The 24,622-nt window shown below is 41.3% G+C and overlaps 1 protein-coding gene and 1 long non-coding RNA gene across 12 annotated transcripts in view; one reads left to right on the forward strand and one right to left on the reverse strand.

The window, feature by feature from the left end:
* LOC140910613 (uncharacterized) overlaps window positions 1-24,622 on the forward strand; it is a 44,327-nt gene that overhangs the window by 1,792 nt on the left and 17,913 nt on the right. For all 4 annotated transcript variants that reach the window (XR_012158671.1, XR_012158669.1, XR_012158668.1 and 1 more), the window contains exons 2-3: window positions 554-4,345; window positions 17,498-17,643. This is a non-coding gene — a long non-coding RNA (uncharacterized lncRNA). The remainder of the gene's footprint in view (window positions 1-553; window positions 4,346-17,497; window positions 17,644-24,622) is intronic.
* EXOC1 (exocyst complex component 1) overlaps window positions 3,626-24,622 on the reverse strand; it is a 56,774-nt gene continuing 35,777 nt past the window's right edge. For 7 of the 8 annotated variants that reach the window (XM_073341987.1, XM_073341985.1, XM_073341991.1 and 4 more), the window contains 7 exons: window positions 20,565-20,672; window positions 17,550-17,626; window positions 16,675-16,903; window positions 14,556-14,739; window positions 6,637-6,836; window positions 5,339-5,533; window positions 3,626-4,319 (listed from right to left, as the gene is read on the reverse strand). In XM_073341987.1, coding sequence (XP_073198088.1) covers window positions 4,167-4,319; window positions 5,339-5,533; window positions 6,637-6,836; window positions 14,556-14,739; window positions 16,675-16,903; window positions 17,550-17,626; window positions 20,565-20,672 — 1,146 coding nt within the window. In that variant the 3' untranslated portion in view covers window positions 3,626-4,166. Of the gene's footprint in view, window positions 4,320-5,338; window positions 5,534-6,636; window positions 6,837-14,555; window positions 14,740-16,674; window positions 16,904-17,549; window positions 17,627-20,564; window positions 20,673-24,622 lie in introns of those variants that run through there. The other variant, XM_073341992.1, reaches the window with a different exon arrangement.

Raw genomic sequence — 24,622 nt, forward strand, 5'->3', positions numbered from 1 at the left:
AAAAAATAATTTACTTTTCTTTAGAACACAGGTCTTTTCTATACAATCACTTCCATTTTATTACTTCACCTTGAAATTCAAGCAGCACAAGTGATCTTGAATGAGTACGGTAAAACCTGGCTTAGAGACCACCTCTGAAGAGAGACCACATGACAAGCAACTTCTTGCACAGGCCACAGAACACCACTGCTTCTCTGGTGTGCAAACCTTTGAAGACAGACCACCTCTTATAGAGACCACTTTTGCTAACTCCCATGAGTTTTACTGTAGTTTGAACCTTTATAAGGACCCAATCTACAGGGCAGTATTGATGGTACTATTTCTAAAATTGAGATTTCAGAAATAAGCAAGAAGTGCAAATTAGTTTTGTGATACAGGACAGGATTAGAGGTGGAGCCTCTATATAACAAAGTTCTAGGGAGCCACAAGGAGGGGTTTGTCAAAAAGTAAAATTAAAACTAAGATGATTAGAATTCTTTAATTCCTGGAGAATAATTATGTCACTGCCTTTTTAAAACTGGATTAACAATTGTTTGGTTCTTCATAATTTCAGGCACCCCTTGCATCTCAGAGAGAAGACTTGTGGCTGAAAAAGATACTACAGTATATCCACTTTTTCCTCTTGGAAGGAGGAAATATAAAACCTTTTTGAATCTTATATGCTATGTTTCAATGGGAGCAGAAGTTGAGTTAAATATTTTTGAAGACTTATGAATTGAAGATACTGTATTGGGAACTGGGGGTAAAACTTTCAGAAGTGCCTATGTCCCTTTTGGAAACTTTAACCTGTGTATATGCCTTTCTCACTATTTACATTCCACTAGACTTGCTGAAGTTTGATGGGTAATGTTTTGTTTTTAAGAATGCAGACTAGGCCAAACCCAAGGAAGAGAGAGAAAATCTAAAGAACATGTCTGATGTATGAGATGATTGTACTAAAATACTGCACCTAGCACTGGGTACTTTAGTTCTAGAGACCTGTCGAACTGGATTGGTTTAAAAAAAAAAAATGGGGAAAGATGGTTGGAAGAATAGTGCAATTGGCTTGTAAGAAAAGATTAAATGAGCTAAATATGAGTTTGGCAAAGTTATGAGTAAGGTGGAGACATTCAGTTCAAGCATTTGAAGATTGTAAACTTGAAGGAATGCTTTTTAATGAGGTATTATTAAGTATAGTGGCAAGAAATCAAATAAGTTTAAATTGAGTATCATTGAGCTTTTTTTTAAAAAGAAAAAAAGATGCCTTTTGATCCAGAATCAGTAGTTTTAATATGCTTTAATTGCTTTTCCTCAACAGTTTTTTCATGTTTAAACTTTGTTACAGGGCACTCATTCAGCAGTTATGTATATTGCATTTGGAATTTGTCACTTTTTTAATCTTGACTCAGATTAATGTTTTTGAATTCTCTGAATTATAGTAGTTGCAGCCTCAGTAGTTATGGTTGTAAAATAGTTTCCAGTCTATAATCTGTATCTTTTCACATGTGCAGAACACTCATCTTGCGGGCTAATATTTCCCATGTGTGTTCTTAAAAAAAAAAAAATCTGCCCTTGGGGCAAATTTTGAAATATGTCCCTTTTCTTTGTGGTGTTATCCCATTTTCCACATCTACAGTATCACCTTCATGACAACTCTGTCATCTTTAGACGTTTTCCCACAGTTCCTTTTGAAGTTCTGACATCAGTATAATTTATGGGCGGACCCTCTAGTTTCACCCACGCAGTAGTTGGGGTGAAACTGGATGCAGTATTAAAGTTGTGTGATTTATCTTTGATCAAGAATCCTGAGCAAGCTTATTTGCGGACCATGGTCAGAAAGCAATTTATTATTGGTCCGTTAAAATGTCTCTAACACAAGAAATATCTTAGTGAAACCAATGCTCAGAAATTTCAGTAGAAGTTCCTGCCGTATCTGCATGCAAGTACATGAATTCAAAAATGGAGATCTGTTCAGATGGTTTCTTTGGAGAAGTTTTCCTTGATAAATGGAATAAGTTATTGAAGATTTATTGTTTGTATTTGATACGTACCATTAAATATACAGTTGTGCAATGTGGACAAGGTAGTTGTGACGATTCCTCCCATAAGGCTTTATGGAAATATGCTTATGAATGTATGCTACATATGCCGTGTAACATATCTCTGTATAAGTTATGATCTACTGAATCTATTAATCCTATTTGTATGCATGTATCATTTTTGTATTCAAAGTTATGAATATTGACTGTGTACTGGCCTGATTTCTAAGTAGCCTTAGTAGAGTATTTGGTCAGCTTCTTGAGAAAGGAATGTGCAAATTAGGTGCCCAATCAAGAAACACTTAAAGGACAATGAATCTTGTAAGGCTCCAATCCACATAAGAAGTCTTTCAAGGAGGGAGGACTTTCAAGAAAGCATGTGAACCAAGGCTGCTAACTGTAAGTTCTGAGTCATGCATGGACATGTGACTTGCCCATGTGACTCCAAAACTCCATCTTGGAGTTGGACTTTGCATAGGAGAGAGGAGGGGGTCTCCACCCCCAAGAGAAAGTTTATTTAAAGCCTGAGGAGACCCCCTCCATTTTGTCTTCAGCTGGCTAAAGAGATAGCCTCTCCACCCCCAAGGATACCGAAAGAAACTGGAACAAAGGACAGTAACTACAGGGGGTGTGATTGATTGCTACACCCAGACTAGAAGGAGACTAGTCTGTAAAAAGAAGCTTACTGGGTGAGGTTTTTATCTGTATTCAGTTTTATTACTGTACTAGTCTTAGACTTGTGGGTTTTATTTTATTTTGCTTGGTAATTCACTTTGTTTTGACTGTTACTACGTGGAACCACTTAAATCCTACTTTCTGTATTTAATAAGTAAAAAGTGATTTTATTAATTAACCCAGAGTATGTATTAATACCTAAGGGGAGGGGGGGCAAACAGCTGTGCATCTCTCTATCAGTGTTATAGAGGGCATCTGAGTGTTAAAGACAGGAGCACTTCTTAAGTTGCTTGCAGTTAAGTCTGCAGCTTTGGGGCACGTGGTTCAGACCCTGGGTCTGTGTTGAAGCAGACTGGCGTGTTTGGCTCAGCAAGACAGGGCGCTGGAGTCCCAAGCTGGCAGGGAAAGCAGGGGTAGAAGTAATCTTGGAACGTGAGTTGGCAACCCCAAGCGAGTTTCTGTGATCCCAACCCGTCATAGTAGTATTACAGTGCAAACAAAGAATTTTCAAAAATAGGTGCCTAATGTTAGCCTTTCAAGTCCATACTTGGGGACCTAAACAAATGGCCTTGTTTTCAAAGTGACTGCCATCCAGAAGCTCCCATGTGGATACCTAAATACGAACTTGAGAACCTTGCAGTTTTGAAAATCTTTGCCCTTAAGATTTTGGAATTCATGCATTTTAAAAAAAAAGTTTTAGCTGTTTTTATGGTACTGTAGTAGCGCAGACTTTCTGCTTAATGTATGACTGAAGTTCAATCATGCTCTAGTAAATCCAATAAAACAGTAAATGTATGCTTAAAGGAAAATTATGTATTGTTTTCTGTCTTGTCTTGGGTACCTCATTTTGGACTTAAGATATTGCTGTTTTTGAGGTGAACAACTGAAGAATTAATGAATACTCTAGAACAAGAAGTTTATAGGACATCATATTTGAAAGATTATTTTTACTTAAGATCAGAAGAGTTACAGCTACAGACAGTGACATTAATTCTCAAAACATGAATTTAGTTAGTACTTTCATTGACGAACTCCACATCTATATATTACAGCTTGAGGCAGAAAAAACCTAATTCTGTACAATCTTTTTAATGGTTACATAATTACCAGCATGCACAGTAGTAGTGTGAAGTCAGATGACTGTAGTGTCCTTTCAAGGTGCTAAGAATATACAAAGGTAATTGCTGTTAGCAAGAAAGAGTTACAATTGTAAAAAAAACAGGGCACCAGTGGGAGAAAAATTAAATATTAAGTGTTTCATGAATTTAATGCTTTAAAACAGTGCTTCAACTGGGCAGGAAAGCAACACTGCTATTTAGGCATTTCATTCTGCATTGAAATATATCCCAAGATGGAAATATGACTAGACATTTATAGAACATTTAAGAATACATATGCTTCTTATTCCATCTTCTTAAAGCAAGTAACATTCATAGTACTTGATATTTTTCAAGCCTTTTCCCCTTGTAGAAGTTAGTGAGACTGTGCAATACTGGAGCAGTAGTCTAAGATGTCCTGGATAGTGAATTCCATGGTAACACCTGATCCAGGATAGCAACGAGCTATCAAGCCTTCGAAGTGTTTGTACTGGCGTATAAACTCATCTTGCATAGAATGCCATACAACCTGCCAAAGGAGGAATACAAACAAAAGTAAGTGACATTTTATTAAGACAAAATTCAGAAAAACAAGATTTTTGTTGCACAGAATTTCTGTAAGTCACCTTCTATGAACATTTATACAACTTCTACCAAGTCAAAATTACGAAGTAAAAGAAATTTTTGGGTTGTTTTTAAAAAATATTACATTGTGCTTTGTCTGTGCTAAATTGATAAAGGTTTAAATACAAAAATCTCGTGTAACTAACTGAGCAAAGAGGGTGAGATTTTACAAAATCCTCAGTACAGTGGCCTAATTCTGCTCCCTCTATAGTCAATGAAAGTTTTACTACTTATTTCAATGGGAACAAAATTAGGCTATCACTGACCACTTTTTTAAATCCCACTCATAGCACTGGAAGAGAATGCACTGAAAGTATTATTCTGCGCCAAAATATATGTATAGGAATAGACACATTTCCAGATCACACAAGTGGTCCATATAGTCTGATATACTATCTCCCACACTGGCCAGCACCAGACGTTTCAAGCTTGCAAGAAACCTAATAATGGACAATTATGGCATACTCTAAGGGAAGTTTCATCCTAACTCCTGTTAGTGGTTGATTCAGTTTGTCAAAAGGAATTGAGGCAATTGGGGGTGAATACCCCTTTAACAAAACTCAACCCTCAAAACATTCCATTTTGAGGGACTCACGCAGGGCTCCAAAAAAACACTGATTTTCAGAAGAGTCCTGAAGCTCAAGGCGCTTCCCCCAAGTGGGAGTATGCAGAAACAACCCCCCAAAAGAAAGTTATGATGGCAAGGTACTAATTTACTGATGACATACTTCCCAGAATACAGAGCTGTAGTTTACATAGCATTCTTTTGGTGCAAGTGAAGATGCTAATATTCTCTCATTCCTGTGAAGTTTCATTTTAGAGAAGCAGACTAAAGGCTATTCTACAAAGTAGTAGAATGTTTGTACAGGCATTAAAACAATCGGAGATGTCAGATTATTCTTTATACAAATCAGATAGTTTTACCTGAAGTAAGTTTTCTTCTTCACAAAGATGTTTGTCCACCTTCTTATAGAGATTATCCAATCCCTTCTTCACTTCCTTACCAGGATATTCCTTTATAACTTTGCGAAGCTCTTGTTTATTGAAAGCCAGTTGGTAACTTACTTCCTCTTCTCTTATGCCCTGTGCCACACGAGCTTCAACACCCTCAAAGAAATGCTAAAATACAATTATAGTATTAATATAATCATAAATGTAGGGTAGTATATGTAAGTGTCAGAATACTGATCTGATGGCACATCTTGTTTTCACATGACAAAAAACCTGAATCAAAGAAACAATATAAATTTACATTAGCTAAGGATCTGGTTCCACCCCACTAAACAGAACAGCGTCCGCCACCACCGCACTAGAGCACTGGTTAAGTATTAACTCAGAAGGAAAAGTGTAACCACTTCTTGTAGCACCAGGGTTTTCCCTTGAAGTCTTCTGTCAAGTGCTGAGCCAGCCTAAAACTAACAAGATCATAGCCTGAAGAGAGATAGCAGTAGAGCCCTGGATGTCTAAAGCACAAAAAATAAAAGGCAATAGTGATGCATATGAACATGAGATCCTAAAATATGTATTCCTGAGAGGAGTGGGCCTACAAAAATGTATGTAGGGAACTTCATAGTTTAACTCACATTAGGTGACAAACAAGCATTTTAGATTTTTTAATATATCTATATATAAAGACATTTTATTAGGAGTAATTTCTCAACCATAAAAATTCATAATTTCCTAAAAAAATATAAAAACGACAATCCTAATTATAGCAAAAACATAATTAACAGTATCAAATATATTTGATATGCACAGCTGATATATCTTACAAGTCTCACTATGTTATCCAATTGAATAGCTCAGCTTAAAGCAAAATGTGCTGCCATATATATGGATCTGGTTCTGGCAATTAAAGGCGTATTAGGGTTTTTTTAAAAAGTAGTTTAGAAACAGGGTGATAATGCTTTTACCATTGGAATGGGCAACAGCATCCCCAAGCTCCTAATTAGTGATGAAAGTTAGTGTTGGAAAAGAAACCCTGTCCACACATGAACATTTGGGTAAAAATTCTGCAATATATTAACAGTCAAGGAGATGTTAAAATCATTGTCCTGCGGGGAGATGAGAGCCCTTTGGAAGTCACCTGGGTTGGAAGTTAACAGAACAAGAAATGGCACATCCTCACATGCCTGGAGCTGTAAACTCAAAACGTGCAAATCAGTTTTTGGAGAAAGACAGCTGTATTCTGCATCAGAAATACAAGACCAAAAGATGCTTACATTTAATTTCTCAAGAGGCTGTCCCAATGAGTAGATGACATAAGACTGGAGATGATCAGTGTATTTCTGTTTAGCTTCTTTTTTTTCAGCCTCAAGACATGAGATTTTCAAACGAGAGAGAGTTGCAAAAATATGGTGGAAGTTCTCCATCATGACCACATCCCTGGGTGTTTTCTGGCTTTCATTTGCTACTTTCTCCACTAAAATCAGAATAGTAAAAAGATTCAACACAAACCTCTTTGATAATTAAAATGTCTAAATTATGGAAAAAAGAGAGCTTGTAAGATGAATGAGAAAGAGCCAATTAAAGGAACAATTCCAGAAAAGTGTCTTTGGCTTTCATGTCAAGAAGAGTCATTTGAAAAAATTTTAGAGCTCTTTAATTTTAGAAAGGTCCACAAACTACATTTCTCAAGGCAGATTACCTCCATGGGGAACCATGTGGGATAAAACAAACAAAAGTAAAATTTCCTAGTAAGTTGTATCCTTTTAAGCAGAGATGAGGATTCAAAATGATTACTTTTTTACTTGGCAAGTCTGCCAAAATGATTTCCATTGTTGAATAAGTGAGTACATGAGAATATTCAAAGTAGCACTTCACATTAGTCCTAAGACTACAGACTTCCACTCCTTACATATAGAGTATAGACAGTAATTTTTACATATTTACATAAACCGATATATGATACTTATTTACATGACTGATCCTTTGTTTAGCAAAAAGTGATTTGTATACTTTGTAAACTTCCACAAACATAATTTATTGCCCTTTGAAGATATTTATGCATTGTAGCAAAACTTAAAAAAAATTATACAAAAAAGTATTTATTCTAGGCTCCTTTTGCTGTTATTGAATATTTTTGTATGGTAATATGAGCTCTATTCTGCATATCCCAACTTTTCTTACCATGAACAATTTTTACTTAGGACATCAGTGTCTATTGCCAAAGTTATCTTGTTCTTCCAGTCTCTCTTTTTAAACAGGACTGCCCATAAAGGTGCCAGACTGATAACCTTGATGATGGAAGCACTCATTTGTCCACAGAACAGGCTAATGCTAATGTATATTTCTACATACTGCCCCATCATTGCTCCTCAACCTAGTTCTAGATCACCACTCTAAGTGTAGTAAAGTCTTTATGTCCATTTATCCATTAGCCTTTCCACTGAAACAATGAGGATGACATTTGTGATAGTAATTTTTGTAGCACGAATTCCTGTGCTCTAGAAAATTAACTGAGACCATCAATTCATTTCAGACACACAATGAATAGTCATTAGGAAAATATCTCGCTGCCAATTTTAGTCTTCCTCTCTTCTATCCAAAGCATGGCAACTACAGGTATCTTTCTAAGCAGCCTTGACCAACAAAACCCCTTACTGCATTCAGTTCAAACTCCTCACTTTATCTCTGCTGTTATTTTGTCTTAGTATCATCATCCTTCCTATCTCTTTTGTCTCTTTTTCCCCACTTGTAGCTTTGTGCTTTCTTTGAGGCTACTCCCAACTGGTTTGGAGCAGTCTGTGCCCTCTTTTCTGCTAAGTATCCTCTCTCTCTCTCCCCCTCCCTCTCTCAAATACCTTTTTAAAAAAGGACAGTTACCTTTTCCGTAACTGGTGTTCTTCGAGATGTGTTGCTCATGTCCATTTAACTTAGGCATGTATGCTCACCACAGGCACTGGTGCCGGACGTTTTTCCCTCAGAAGTATCCATAGGGACCAGCTCTGTTGCCCCCTGGAGTGGTGCACACATGCCAGGGTATATAAGGCGCCACCGGTTCCCCCAACCCTCAGTTTCTTCTTGCCAGAAACTCTGACAGTGGGAAGGGAGGGCGGGTTGTGGAACGGACACGAACACCACATCTTGAAGAACACCAATTACCGAAAAGGTAACTGTCTTTTCTTCTTCGAGTGATTGCTCATGTCCATTCAACTTAGGTGACTCCCAAGCAGCATCCCCCAGAGGTGGGTAGGAGTTCACAAACATGTAGATTGCAATACAGCTCTGCTGAACCTAGTGTCGTACCTGGCCTGCTGAGTGATGGCGTAGTGGGCTGTGAACATGTGCACCAAGGTCCATGTTGTGGCTTGACAGATGTCCTGGATTGGGGAAGTGTGCCAGGAAGGCTGCCAAAGACGCCTGCGCTCTGGTCAAGTGGGCTCTGATGATCGGTGGTGGAGGGACTCCCACCAACTCGTAGCTGGTCCGAATGCAAGAGATGATCCTGTCAGAAATCCTCTGTGTGGACACTGGGAGGCCCTTTATCCTATCAGCTGTAGAGATGAAAAGCTGAGTCGACTTACAGGAAGGTTTTGTCCGATCTAGGTAGAAAACCAGAGCCCTTCTTACATCCAAAACATGAAGGTGCCTGTGACGCTTTGTACCTCAGGGGTACACCTTACACACCCATGTTGATCTTTATAAAATGATTGTGTGGTATCCAATGCAAAGTTTGTCATGTTGGGTGTCTGAGCATGGTTATTATAGTGATGTTATAATTGTTACAGTAGTGTTATAATAATGTTATAGTTTATCATTTCATGTATGTGGTTATGAGGCTGAAAATGTATCCTCATGGCTTAAAATAAGCCCAGGCAAAAATTCTCCAAGAGCAGAGAGGCAGTTCACATCTCATCAGGGCAGGTATGGGACAAACCCAGCCCAGCCTCACAGGAACAAAGGACGCTGGCCTAGGCAGCAACAAAATAATCTGTTAGACTCTCAAGGGAGTCACTCCCTCCTCCTTTGGTCAGTCTGGAACTGCGATGAGGTAATCCTCACCTGACTGTGAAGGGGGGGGGGGGGGCAAAGCCAAAAGGAAAGAAAGGACATGATAAAAGGGAAACACATTTGCCATGGTCTCTCTCTCTCTCTTCCACCTATATCTACAGACACCACACCAAGCGACTGAAGCACTGATTAAAGGGGAGAGCCTGGCTGAAGAGCAACCAGACAGCCTGTGAGAAGCATCTAAGTTTGAAACGGCACTGAAAGTGTTAAGATCAGCTTAGAATGCATTTTGCTTTTATTTCATTTGACCAAATCTGACTTATAATCACTTAAAATCTATCTTTATAGTTAATATATCTGTTTGGTTTGAAGCATGTCAGAGACTCACCTTGGGATAACAAGCCTCGTACATATCAATTTCTTTGTTAAATTGACGAACTCATATAAGCTTGCAGCATCCAGCGGGCATAACTGGATACTGCAAGATGGAGGTTGCAAGGGTTGTGTCTGGGACCAGGGATATTGGCTAGTGTCATTCAGTTGCACAATCCAAGGAGCAGCTTACATGCCAGAGGCTGTGTGTGAACAGCCCAAGAGTGGGAGTTCTCACAGCAGAGCAGGATAAGGCTGGCTCCCAGAGTCAAGGATTGGAGTGACCTAGCAGATCACCAGTCCAGATAACACCAGAGGGGAATGTCACAGTGCCTTTCTTCACTATCTCATGCGGCTTAGGGTAGAACACCGGAAGGAAGATGTCCTGGCTCACGTTGAAAGCAGACACCACCTTGGGAAGGAAGGCTGGGTGGGGCCAGAGCTAGACCTTGTCCTTGTAGAAGACCATGTACGGCAGTTCTGAGGTCAGGGCTCACAGCTTGGAGACCCGCCTCGCCAACATCACCTCCACCAGGAAAGCTACCTTCTATGATAGGTGAGACAGGGAGCACGAGTCCAAAGGCTCAAAGGAAGGGCCCATGAGCCTGGACAGAACCAAGCGGAGATCCCACTGGGGCTGGGGACCAGACTTGATAAAGAGTCTCTCGAGGCCTCTAAGGAACCTGATCATCACATCATGGGAGAACACCATCTGTCCCTGGATTGGTACATGAAAGGCTGAAACAGCTGCCAGGTACACCCTGACAGAAGAGTGCGCCAGGCCCTGGTTCCTTTAATGAAGCAGGTAGTCCAAGATGGACTGCACCAAAGAATGCGAAGGGGAGACGCCCCGTTCGGCTGCCCAGCGGGAGAACCTCGTCCACTTTGCCAGGTAGGTCTGCCTAATCAAGGGCTTTCTACTCTCGAGGAGGACCTTCTGGACCCCTTCCGAACAGGCTCGTACATCTGGGTTCAGCCACGCAACATCCATGCTGTGAGGTGGATGGACACAAGGTTGGGATGCAAGAGTTGGCTGTGATCTTGTGACAGCAGGTGTGGTCGGTTCGGCAGGGACCAGGGAGGGATCGCTGACCAGCTTGATAGTGTCCCAAACCAGTCCTGGCGAGGCCACCCCAGAGTGATCATGGTAACTTGCGCCTTGTCTCTCTTGATTTTTGCTAGGACCTTGCTGATGAACAGAATCAGAGGGAACGCGTACATCAGGCTTCCTGCCCATGGCAGGAGGAAGGCATCGGAGAGGGAGCCCTTGTCCAGGCCCCATCAGGAGCAAAACCTGTGGCACCTTCTGTTCTGCCTGGTGGCAAACAAATCTACTGGGGGAGTTCCCCATCTCTGGGAGATCATGCCGGCTACTTCCGGGTGGAGCACCCACTCGTGGTAAAAGGAGAAGTCCCTGCTTCGGTGATCTGCTAGTGTGTTCCTGGCACCTGGAAGGTGACATGCTTCTAGATAGATTCCATAGTCGATGCTGAAGTCCCAAAGACGGAGTGCCTCTTGGCAGAGGGCCGAGGATTGTGTTCCACCTTGTTTGCTGATGTAGAACATCGAGGCTGTGTTGTCCCTGAGAACTCTGACCACTCTTCCTGACATGTGAGGTAGGAAGACCATGCACGCTCTGTGCACCACCCTGAACCTCTTTGATGTTTATGTGTAGCGTCAGTTCCTCTGGGGACCACATACCTTGGGTCTGGAGGGTGCCAAGGTGCACCCCCCAGCCGAGAGCTGAGGCTTCCAAAACCAACTTGACTGACTGCGGAGTGCTGACGAAGGGAACTCCTTCCAGAACTTTTCTGGGGTCAGTCCACCAACACAGCGAGGTATCATCGCGGGGATGATGACAACCTTCTTCTTGACTGGGAGTAGACCATCACCAGCCATTGCTGCAGAGATCACATCCGGAGCCTGGCATGACACACCACATATGTGCACGCTGCCATGTGACCTAGGAGGCACAGGCAAACCCTGGCCGTAGTAAAGGGAAACTCGGAGACTTCCATGAGATCCATCAGTGCCCTTAATCTCTCCAGCAGCAGGAACGCCCTGGCACAGGTCAAGTCGAGCACCGCTCCGATGAACTTTATCCTCTGTACCGGAACTAACGTGGATTTTTTTGTCGTTCACCAACAGGCCAAGGCAATGGCAAGTGACTAACAGCATCACGACATCTCTTTGGACCTGGGACCTGGCTCTGCCCTTGACTAGCCAGTCATCGAGGTATGGGTAGATCTAGGCACCCACCACTGACATACACTTGGTAAATATCCATGCTGTTGCTAAGCCAAATGGGAAGACCGCAAACTGATAGTGGTTGGGACCTACCATAAACTGGAGGAAGTGTCTGTGTCCCTTGAAGATGGGGATGTGAAAGTACGCATCTTTCAGATCCAGGGCAGCATACCAGTCTCCCGGATCCAGGGAAGGGACAATGGAGGCCAAGGAGACCGTGAAGAACTTCAGCTTTGCTAGGAAGTGATTTGGGTCTCGCAGGTCCAGGATAGGTCGTAGACCACCTTAGGATTAAAATGTAGCAGGAATAGAACCTCTTGTTCCTGAACTCTGGAGAAACAATCTCCACCACACCTACCTGCAGTAACCCCTCTACCTCCTGCACGAGGAGACTCTCGTGAGAAGGATCGCTGAAGAGGGACGGGGAGGGAGGGTGGGAAGGAGGGGTAGAAAGCAACATACAGGCCCAGCGTTTTAAGGGTCGTGCAGGAGTCCTTTAGGCCATGGAGCTTATTGTCCGTCTGTTCCGCAAACAGGGCTTGGCCATCGAAGGGAAGGTTTTGCATTGAGTGCTGAGCTTCCGTGGACAAGCCAAAGAGTAGCAGCCAGGATGCCCAGTGCATGGTGACGGCTAAGGCCATGGTTCGGGTGGCAGCGTCCACTGCATCCGACGCCGCCTGGAGCGTTGCCCTGTCCGCAGTCGTGCCCTCCTCCATAATAGCCCGGAACTCCTTCCTACAAGCCTCAGAAAGAGAGCCCTCAAACTTGGACATGGTTTGCTACATGTTAAAAACACAGCATCCCAGGAGGGCTTGATGGTTGGCCACCCTCAACTGGAGGCTAGAGGACGAATAAAGCTTATGCCCAAACAAATCTAGTCTCTTGGAGTCTTTGTTCTTAGGGGTAACTCCGGGTTGACCTTGTCACTCCCTGTGGTTAACCGCTTCTACCACTTGGGAGTTGGGAGCAGGATGGGTGTACAGGTACTCGTGGCCTTTGGATAGCACGAAGTACATGAGCTCCGCCCTCTTGGAGATAGGTGGCAGTGAGGAGGGAGTTTGGGTCCTCCACAACCATTGGTGGCCCGGTGGCTTGCTCCCCTGGTCCCTCTTGGACCCCCACACGTTCCATGGGTACCACGCTGCCAACCACTGTGCCTGTGACCACGGGACCAGTTTTGGTGCAGACAATGTAGCCGGTACCGCCAATAACAAAGCTTATCCCGCTGTCAGCAAACCTCATTCTGAATCAGGGCTGGATCCTGAGCGGTCACTCCCAGGTGACCAGGACGGAGCAGACTAGTGGCTCTGTACCAGCCGTTGCTGGTCATTCCGCCTGGAGTCCGATCTAGAGCGGGGTCGTAGGGACCAGTGGTGCTCGACAGATCCATGACAGCTTGGAGCCAGCGATCTACATCTTGCACTTGACAAGCACTACTAGGATGAGAAGCGGGACTGGGAGTCGGAGAGGGCCCAGTGCCGGGAAGCGCCTGCACATGGTGATGCCCTCCTAGGGGATCGGTGACGGTCCAAGGAATGGTACCATTGATCCCGACGGGTCCCTGGAGTGGTACTTCTGCCGACTGTGCATGCCTCCAAAGGTCTGCGCCCGGTGGTCAGCGAGCTGCACCTCAAGCCTCTCTGCTCATGTCCAAGGATCCAATAGGGCAGCGCAGCAATGGGGGAATGGTGGAGTGGGAACCGTGGCGGTCCGAATGTGGGTTTACCCTGTGACCGGGGAACCACAGGAGCCAGTGTGGGCGGCTATGGATACTGCTGAGGGAAAAACTTCCGGCACCGGTGCATGTGGCGAACACACACACCTAAGCTGAATGGACAGCAATCACTTGAAGAAGAATGCACTTCGGTGAATCCTTTCTATCCTGATGATCTCACCAATGTTACCGCCACATCTCAGTATTTAATTGCAGTCTCCAAGCTCCTTCTTTACAGCCTTTAAGAAGGTGAATATTTTTGTTTTTAAAAGCTTTTAGTAGCTTCATTCAGTAACAGAATATATATACAGATATAGAAGTTAAAAATTCATATACAGTTTAAGACAAAATATTGAATATTTGTCTCCTACCTCCCATGCAGAACCCTGAACACTGGTCATAGCAGGGAAATTACTTTTCAAATAGTCTGCTTTAAGCATTAAAAATGTACCTATGTTTTAAGTTCACTTAACACATACTATTATGTTACTGATTTCAGTCATTAACATTTTTTTAAAATGATGATGCCCAAAATTTCAGTCCAGGTTTGGCGTCAAAGGCTTATAACAAGATGTTTTTTTATAGTAGCAAATGCTCTTTTCAAATTTTTGGGACTAGATGCCCAATAGTGCTGGCATCTGGATCGGTCTATGGTGGGAAATATGCTTAATCTGCAGAATAAATATTTTCTACCAAATTGCTGTTCTGCATTCTCCACTGGCCAGTTTATGGAAAGCTATTATTGTTAGTTTCAGGGGGACTATATTTTCTGCCCTCCCAAACAGAGAGAAAAAGTACATCAAGTAGACAAAGAGTGAGTTTGTGGAAGTATGCGAGCACTGCAATAGACCTTACCATTGATGAAAACACTTCTTATAAGTTTTATGTAAGCTTTATCTAAATCTCCTCGACGCTCTGCATTTTTGAAAATAGATTCAGCCAGTGCTGCAAATTCTTCAAATTCAGCAACAAATGTAAGGATCCCAACTTTACTCTTCTTTGATATCTTTACCTCCTCCATCTGTTTTATTTGATTACTCTTAAGTTAAAAACAAAAAGGTTAATTAGTCCACAATATTTTTTCTGAAACTTGGCCTGAGAAAAGAAATGAGAAAAATACTCAGACACATTGAAAAAAATCAGTAAGTTCATTCACACAAGACTTGAATAATTTTCCTTTTACCTTTATGATATGTTTTTAAGTCTTTTTACCCAAACAAACCTTTAATAAATCAGAGTGACGCACTAAGAAGGAATTTATGAGTATACCAAATCTTTGCGCTTTTATTTTCCTTCCTTTTCGTTTACCTTTTCAGCTTGGAAAAGAGACGGCTAAGGGGAGATATGACTCAGGTCTATAAAATCATGACTGGTATAGAGAAAGTAGATTAGGAAGTGTTGTTTACTACTTCTCATAACACAAGAACTAGGGGTCACCAAATGAAATCAATAGGCAGCAGGTTTAAAACAAACAAAAGGAAGCATTTCTTCATACAACGCACAGTCAACCTGTGGAACTCCTTGCCAGAGGATGTTGTGAAGGCCAAGACCATAACAGGGTTCAAAAAAGAACTAGCTAAATTCATGGAGGATAGGACCTATTAGCCAGGATGGACAGGAATGGTGTCCTTAGCCTCGGTTTGCCAGAAGCTGGGAATGAGCAACTGAGGATGATGGATCACTTTATGATTACCTGTTCTGTTCCTTTCCTCTGGGGCACCTGGCACTGGCTACTGTCAGAAGACAGGATACTGGGCTAGATGGAACTTTGGTCTGACCCAGTAGGGCCACTCTTTGTTCTTATGTACCTTCTCTAAAGAGGCACATATTCTGATGCCCACTGCTAGCAAATGGCAATTTATACTAGAACATACAAATATCAAGATAGGTTTCAGAGTAGTAGCCGTGTTAGTCTGTATTCGCAAAAAGAAAAGGAGTACTTGTGGCACCTTAGAGACTCACCAATTTATTTGAGCATAAGCTTTCGTGAGCTACAGCTCAGAAGTGTAGCTACAGAAGTGAGCTACAGCTCACGAAAGCTTATGCTCAAATAAATTGGTGAGTCTCTAAGGTGCCACAAGTACTCCTTTTCTTTTTGCGAATATCAAGATAGTTGTTTATTACACTAAATTTTCAAATGCAGCTAAGTTAAAAAAATTCTAAGAAAGGAATCAAACATTGTTTTCTTCCTTTATTGAAAGTTGGATTATCAGTAAGTTTTGTCTTCCATCCTTGGCTAGGTCTACACCAGAAACTGTTATCGGTATAATAATGTTGGTTAAGGATGTGTTTGGGGTTTTTCCTGTTTATTTTGTTTTTTTTTAAATGACATTTTTATACAGGCAAAAGTCATAGTTAGATGCAGTTATACTGGCAAAAAAAACTCCGATTGCAGATATAGCTTATTTTAGTCATGGAACTGTTTTCGCTAGTAGAAGCTGTGTTTAGATTAAGTAAGTTTGCCAGTATAGCTATACTGGCAAACCTTTTCTATTGTAGACTAGACATCTGTCTCCTTCACACATATATTTTTTTATTCCGATAGGCTCATAAAAAATGTCTTTATTAACCAACCAAATTTTGTTCAGCAAGTCAGGTGACCTGAGGGCTAAAGTCTGCTTGCCTTGCTCATGCCTTGTAGTTTCAATGAGATCACTGGTGAGAGAAAAGTAGGCAGAATTTGGCACTGGAATACTAAGAATCTGAGTTCTCATAAGTGACTACACTTTTCCAGTTCCTTCTTGAATGTTCATTAAACAGAGCTAACCACCAATTATTTATACATTTTTGCAACTCCATCCAAGTTATTTTGTGTTCATTTAAAAAACAATACATAGTGGTAAGATTTTTTTCCCCACCTTTAAATTAACTCCAAAGACATTTAAGATTTAGGGTTCTCTTACATTTAAAACTTGCTAGCAGTTGGCTGCCTTTAATATTATGATTAGTTTAATCTAAGTAATTAAGAACTTACAATGCATTTGTCAAAGTTTCTTTTGACAGTCACCAAAACATTTCCAAGTGTTGTGCTGAGGAAGGAAGCTGGGTCCACATTTTGTGCTGTCCATACATGGTGACTCATCTTAACTAACATATAAAGGGAATTAAAGCTATCAATCTTGTCCCCCAGAGCTATAAGGTTATTCAGCTCTGGCTCAATAGAGCGAAATATTTTTATCATCATCTGTCGGATCATGTCTTTCCTGTTAAAAAAAATAAAATAAAAATAACAAATCTGACAATTTACTGGGCTACTATACATTTTCTTTCATATATATTTTAAGAAAAATGTACGGATATTTAACAGTCTCATTTTTACTTAACCTTAATGAGCATGAAGGTTTTCAGGGGATGGGGCTAAAGGAAGAATAAAATAATTTTTGCCAAGTCTTAATTGGACATTGCCAAGGTCAAAAAATTACAGTTTAACTACATTTAAAAATGTTTTCTTCACAATGCCTTCTAGATCATAGAAAATCTGTCTTCCACATGCTTAAAGTTCAAACTACTCTCCTGGGTATTTTTACAAAACTAACAAAGAGATGGGTGGGTTTCCTTGTAGATTTTGTAAGCAGGTGGGGTATTGAGTTGTTACATTGTTTTATTATAACATAGCCATCCAGGCACATTTAACTGCAATAAATTTAAAATTAAGTATAAATTATGCAAGTTAACTATTCAATGTTTACTGAAAAATGTAGAAGTCATTAATTTTAACTGCAGGAAACAGAAGTAACTGTCCATGTATCACTATGGGTAAAAAAAAAAATAAATCAAAGATTTGTACTTCATTACAGAAAATAAATCTCTAGCCTCAAGAATGAACAATGATGAAACATCAACACGTACTCAGATGATATAGCTTGTGGAACACCAGAATGATGAGGCCGGGATAAAGTTCCTCCATCCATTTCCTCTACTTCATTCTGCAAGAATTATGCAGGTATTTTACATAAATAAGAATCTTAAAAGCAAGGAGTTAACTCAGCTATATCCCTATCTAACTAAAATTCTGTATTAAACTGATAGGTATGTCTAAGAAAAACAATTACCAGCAGCAATCATTATTTGAAGGTGATATTTACAAATAGATACACACATTCATTCTCTGTTACAAGACAAGATACCTGGGCGCACTCCATGGCATAACATTCTGAACCATTAACATCACCCTCTCATCTCGACGTAAACAGAGTGGTCACCACTAAATAGCCAACATTTTCTATTCAAGGTTTTGTCATTGCCGTAAGCTCTGCAAAACATTGTCCCACCCTATGATCTTCCCTTAATAGGAGATAAGGCAAGGCAAAAACTGTTAGCATTCATAAGCTAGTACAGTAAACTATATCAAATACTGCCGACAGAACAGCATGAACATTTTATCTTTAAATATCCATAGAAAGAGATCACCCACTAAAGCCACAAGTGCAGCCTCTGCCATATCCAGATCTGTATTCACATTGACATGATCTGAGGCAGTGATGTACTCAGAGATATCTCACCAAATGTGTTCTCAAGAAATGGGAAGATGGAAGATTAAATATTGGCAATATTTGGCCAGATTCAAACAAATATCCACTTGATGCTGACAGCTACGGCCACACAACAGCTTCCTTAAGTGAAGCTAAACAACTTACCACCTGAAGGGAGGTGTTGACAATCTCCACCCAGTTCTCTACAGGCCTTCCAAGCATAGACTGTAGTACTTACCTGTTCTCAACACTGTTGTAACAACACAGTAAAAACTGAAGTACATCAATGAGCTACTGGACTAAACTCAAGCAGAGAGACTATGGGTGAAATCCCGGCCCCATTAAGGCAATGGCAAATCTACCAATGACTTCAATAGGGCCAGCATTTCACCCTTAGCGTTTGTGCAGTCTGCATGCAAAGAAGCAGACTGTTTAATCACAATCAGCTAGACTTTCTCTGCAAAGTAACATGACGTTTCTTTTTGACAAGGACTCATATCAAGACAGGAGCAAGAACAGCCTCTACAAATCAGGTTGCCTTCTGGGGTGGGAGGGATAGCTCAGTGGTTTGAGCACTGGCCTGCTAAACCCAGGGTTGCGAGTTCAATCCTTGAGGGGGCCATTTAGGGATCTGGGGCAAAAATTGGGGATTGGTCCGCAGGGGGTTGGACTAGATGACCTCCTGAGGTCCCTTCCAACCCTGATATTCTATGATTCAGTTTTCTATTCAGTTGTCCAGCTGTTTGTATGTACAACTCCCAAATTTGTAGTACATGCAAATTTAATAACCTAGGCTAATATCAGTCTCTAAACTCAGACTAAATAACTTAGCCTCATTTGCACAGGTCAGCCAAACTCTGTTAGACAGTTTTAGTTTCGACAGCTTAAAATAGTTAAATGATTGTTCCTTAATTTAGTTTGAAACCCAGTTTATATGTGGACAAAGAGATAGCCGTTATAGTTTTCTGTGGCAGACATCTTCCAGGCACAGCTGAAACATCCCTTGACGCAACTAAGCTGTTTTAAGTAAGTATAGACATTTTCTCAAAAAGCACGTAAGAACTATCATCTCATATGAAAGCTTAAGAAAACTGAAAATCCAACCGTCTTAGAAGAAGACACAGTAAGAGATAAAATACTTAAAAACAATTACTTTCTTCTGAGGGAAAAAAAAGAAAAAATGATGCATCATTAGAAAGAGCATCTCACTAATAATCATTATAAAATACCAACAGTTGTAGAGTTGTGCGCTGAGGAACATTCCCAGAAAATAATGTACTATAAAGGTTTACCTTTATTTCCCACACATAGCTATAAAGCAAGGGTGGGCAAACTTTTTGGCCCGAGGGCCACATCGGGGTGCAAAACTGTATGGAGGGCTGGGTAGGGAAGGCTGTGCCCCCCGAACAGTGTGGCCCCTGCCCCCTATTCGCCCCCTCCCACTTCCCCACGCCTGACTGCCCCCCTCCTGGAACCTCCTCCCACCCCAAACCACCCTCCCCTCGGGATCCCATCCCCATCCAACCCCCCCCCCCCCGTACCCTGACTGCCCTGACCTATCCACACACCCGCTCTCTGACAGGCCCCCCGGGTCTCCGATGCCCTATCCAACCCCCCCTGTTCCCTGACTGCCCCAGAATCTTCGCCCCATCCAACTGCCCCCTGTCCCCTGACTGCCCCCGGGACCCCCTACCCAACTCCCACACCGCTGCGCCCGCCGACACCCCCTTAACATGCTGCTCAGAGCAGCAGGAGCTTGCAGCCCCGCTGCCCGTGCAGCGGCATAGCTACGTGGGAGGGGGAACAGCAGGGGAGGGGCCAGGGACTAGCCTCTCAGGCCAGGAGCTCAGGGGCCGGGCAGGACGGTCCCACGGGCCAGATGTGGCCCGCGGGCAGTAGTTTGCCCTCCTCTGCTGTAAAGGTTTTCTACATTCTAGATTTTCCCCCTTTTATTTGCCACCATTATGCCAAATACCATGTTTCTTAGCACTTCAACAATATATTTAGAGTGAAAATAATTCAAAATAAAAGAAAGGGTCTAATTTACTACAACTTTTTCTTCTTCCACTGTTTAATTGTAAAGTAAATTCAGATTTCCCTTTACGAGGAAAAATGGATTTGAGACATTCTGGTTAAAATACATTATGCACTCTAGACTTCTTTGATATTCACTTGCAAACTAAAAAAATTCTACTTGCAAACACATATGCATTTGAACAACTTTATTCATATGAGCAGCTCCACTGACTTTAGTGGGAGTTATCATGTGTATTTGTAGCAACTGGGCCTTCATCGCCACAATATTATTTCAACACCTAATACAACAATTTTGTAGTTAAAGACCATTCATAGATTTTATATATCATTTTAGCTAAATTGAAATAAGTCATACCATTGTTGTTCCCATGCTTTGATGCTGCTGTAGCTTGAAGAATTTGCTAATAAAGTCCTGTTCTGCTAGACACAGGGGCTCCAGTTCACTTAGAACTTGCTCAAAGATCTAAAGTAAACCAAAATAATTTGATTAAACACATCCATACACACACCCCTCAATGCACTATAGCCAATTATAACAATATTCTTTGTTTTAATTTATTTTCCATTGCTTGTGCGATCCTAAGAACCACTGGATGTCAGCTGACAAAGGGTTCACTGTTCTGTAACAACTCCTCCTAACAGGCCTAACAATTAGCTACACCTAGCACACTGCATTCATAGTATATATCCATAAAGAATATCATGTGAGGTCTTCAATAAAAGCTGGGTTCACACTGGTCATTAATATCATTGTGAAATGTTCGTGCAATTAGCATGCAAGAGGTTATGATGGACAGATATATGTCAGTGGCACCAGAATAGGAGGAGCCGGGGGTCGTGGCCTATCCACTTTACTCCTCTTCCCCCTGAGGTTCCCCCGGCCAGACCAGCAGCTGGAGCCCGTCCGGGGGAGCCCAGGCAGTTGCGGGGTGCCGTGCCGTGAATGGCAAGGCACCCCCACAGACCCTCCCGGGCAGATGGAGGGTCTGCAGCATGGTGCCCCACAGCTCTTACCATGGCCGAGCTGCAGCCCCCTGGCCAGAGCCAAGTCCAGGTAAGAGCCCTGGCCCTGGGCACGGACACAAGCCGGGGGCTGCTCTGGACCTCCTCCCCTAACAGGCGGAAGGTCCATGGCTCCCAGCCTCCTCCAGCTTCCGGTTTGGCAGGGGCAGGGCCTTGGATGGAAGGGGAGGGGCAGGGAGCCCTGGTCCCGGCCCCTGGCCTCTCCACTTTTGGGCAGACTCTGCCACCCTTGATACACACACAATAAAAATATATTCTTAAAAAGTCTGACTCAAGGCAGGGTTGATAAACAGGTTTCTGCCAAAGGATGTATATCCACCTGTCTGCCTCAGTTTACTTGTAAATTAAGTATACTAAGCCAACACAATGGAAACTCCATTTGCATACAAGTCAACATGGTGTTGGCATGCCAGAGAATAGACCACCAGGGTCATCCTGACTCTGGGAACAAACAATGAATTTTGGAGGATGGAGAAGGCAAAATGACACCTCTTTATCCTGCACCTGAAGAAGTAACTGAGCAGCGTTATGAAAACATGTTCCCAATCAGTCTAGGTTAGAAATGATGCAAGAAAGCTTTCAGAGAATATAAAGTCTGCTTTTAGACAGATGGTTAGTCTGGTAAAGTTTAGTCTCTAGAAAGCTTGTATTGATTTTGTTTTGTATGTAAACTTTCTGTCTCTATTATCCTTACTCACTATCCATTAAACCTTAGCCTTTGATAATAAAATTATGATTGTTTTCACAATCAATCTCTCTCACTGCTGCGATGTTACATAACAGCTGATCCTCAGTTGAATCAAATAGGCTGGTGTGTACATCTGCTTAAGGATAGCAAACCTGCTAATTTCAGCAAGTGTCCAGTGGTTAGGGGCTGGCCATTACAGGGGAGTGCTTCACAGGGGCTCTGCGATTGAGGTATGCCTATTGTTAACATACAAGCCAAAGTAAGGGCTGGCATAGCCCTGTTGAGATTGAGTTCCTACTAGGCCAGAGGTGTCAGAGAGCTGACACTCAATTAAGCACTAGCAAGTCTCTCTCACTGGAGGCAAGGGGATTACAAGGTAACTCGCAGTCCTAGGTACCCCAAGAAGCATCAGAGCTTGTTCCATACAATACCTTCTGCACTCAAACTCTAAAGCTAGATTTCTACCTGAACATTTATAAAAGCAATAGAATGAAAAGCATTATGATTTCCAAAAGTTCTAACAGTAAAACAGTCATATTTTTAAAAGGTAGATTTATATAAAGTTTTACGACCATGTGAAACATAATTCTTTGTTATTCACTTTAAATAGGAGAGGAAGGGGGAGAAAGGAAAATTGAATGCTCCCCATCTCTCCCATCCCTTTCCCCCGCCCCAACAAGTTTGCCAACTGAATTCTAAGACTACAGGATGAAGTATTTACTAATTCAAAAGCCATTAAATATCTGGCCACATGAGAGCTTGTAACAGCGTTGTTACAACCTTTTTCAAATAAGGTTATAACCAAACAAATTGCATCCATACCTGGTACAGTTATAGACTGTTAAGCAATCATACCACATATGTAGCTGCAGGGAACAAGAAAATAGGAAGTAGTTCACAGAAGTGTTTCTATCCACAGTAGATGAAGCTATGCGAGCTGCTATTCTTATATTGGGAAAAAATTTCAAATACTATGCTGCAGTTTCATATTATTAGTTGTGGACATTTGGTGCAGCGGTGTGTTCTGTTGGCACATGGTAGCTTGGTAAAGGGGTGTGTGCAGAAGCACAGATTGAGTGGGGCACAGCAAAAGACTTTGGTGCATGATCTGCAGCAAATACTGTAGTTGTGGAACTGGTAAGGTGGGTGCCTGTGAGTGGATGAACAGAGGGTATGTTAAGTGGCTTAACTTACCGTTTCTTTATGGGTTTGTGTCAGGTATGTTCTGTATGTGCCAACCCTAACTGCTTCACAGTAAAGTTTTTGTGTATTAAGTACTAGCATCTGGTGAAATTGGTAAATAAGTTTTTGTATTTACTTTTGGAATAGAGGGTGATCTTGAGTTATTTTAAAATAAAATCGAATTAAACAGTGAAGCTACTTTTTGGCAAACATTTTAATTTATTAAAATTATTTGTCAACCACCAATCCATAAAGACTCTTTCAAAGACATTTCTAGTCTACTGTGTCACCCTCATACAGTAAACTAAATCAGTTTCTTTGCAAGTATTTAGGAACTAAATGCATGGTAACTGTTAAAGCTTACCACACTACTAAGATTAAGCAGTAAATCCAATCACTAGAAACTAATTAGGGAAAGATTTATCCAAAAAAGTTATTGGGCAAGCACAACAAATTACATAACTCTGTGTATACATTTCTTCACCACACGCAAGATTACATGTAGAAATAAAGGACGAGGACTTTTTAAAATAATTAAAAGATGAAAACAAAAACCAAACCATTTGAAGGGATTATATCTATTTTTGTTGACTTGTAACAGAATATCAGAATTCTTACAAAATTACTAATTTTCACAGACAGGACCAGGATTTTTATTCAGTTTCATAGAAAAACACCTGTTATGACTGCAAGTGTATGTCAGTAACTTAGAGGTAAAAATCCTTACAGGTAAACTGCAGTTACCCAAAAAACAACAATTAAAACAGGAAAAGTTAGCAAGGATTGGTGGTGCCAGGCAACACCACCACACACAAACAAGGTATTCATCTCCTCAATTAAAATAATCCTATAAAAAACTTAATTTTAATGGTTTCCCCACTTTCCATTTTCACCATAGCACTTGGCAAAAAAGTATTAGAAGACTATAATTGGTTCCCCTCTTCCTTTTTAAAAATATATCTTAATTTACAATATTTTGCAAAACTAAATACAGTTTTGGTAGGAAAATTTTCCCTTATCCATTGAGAATCCTCCCTAAATACTGGTTTACATTTTTAGGTCTATTTCTGCAATGGACAGGGCTACAGACTTAGCCTCCATTAAAAAAAAAAAAGTGAGGACTCCAGCAATCATTTGGTGCCATAGTTTAAGGCAGCCAAAGTAAATGTGCAAGTGACATTTAAATGGTTAATTTTAGAAATTGGTGTTTATTTAAATTATTCTTTTGTCTTCTGTACTAGATCTCTACTGGATGGTCTAGTGAATGAGATTCTCTTTCCTTCTTTCCAATTTGCCAACAAATTTACAAAACGCATCACAATACTTTCTGAACTCCTCTCTTATGAAGGTGTCATAATTCAGGAATCTCATGATCAATTCGCTTCATCTTTGGTAAAAAAAAATATATAAGTTGGTCCCAGACTTAACCCACCAATTTTTTGGCCAACATTCCTTTGTTTGGGAACTTTTGAGGAGGGTCAGCAAAACTGGGCTTATAATGAAAACAACTGCAATCTTAA

The sequence above is a fragment of the Lepidochelys kempii genome, chromosome 4, assembly GCF_965140265.1.
Source record: "Lepidochelys kempii isolate rLepKem1 chromosome 4, rLepKem1.hap2, whole genome shotgun sequence".
NCBI lineage: Eukaryota > Metazoa > Chordata > Testudines > Cheloniidae > Lepidochelys > Lepidochelys kempii.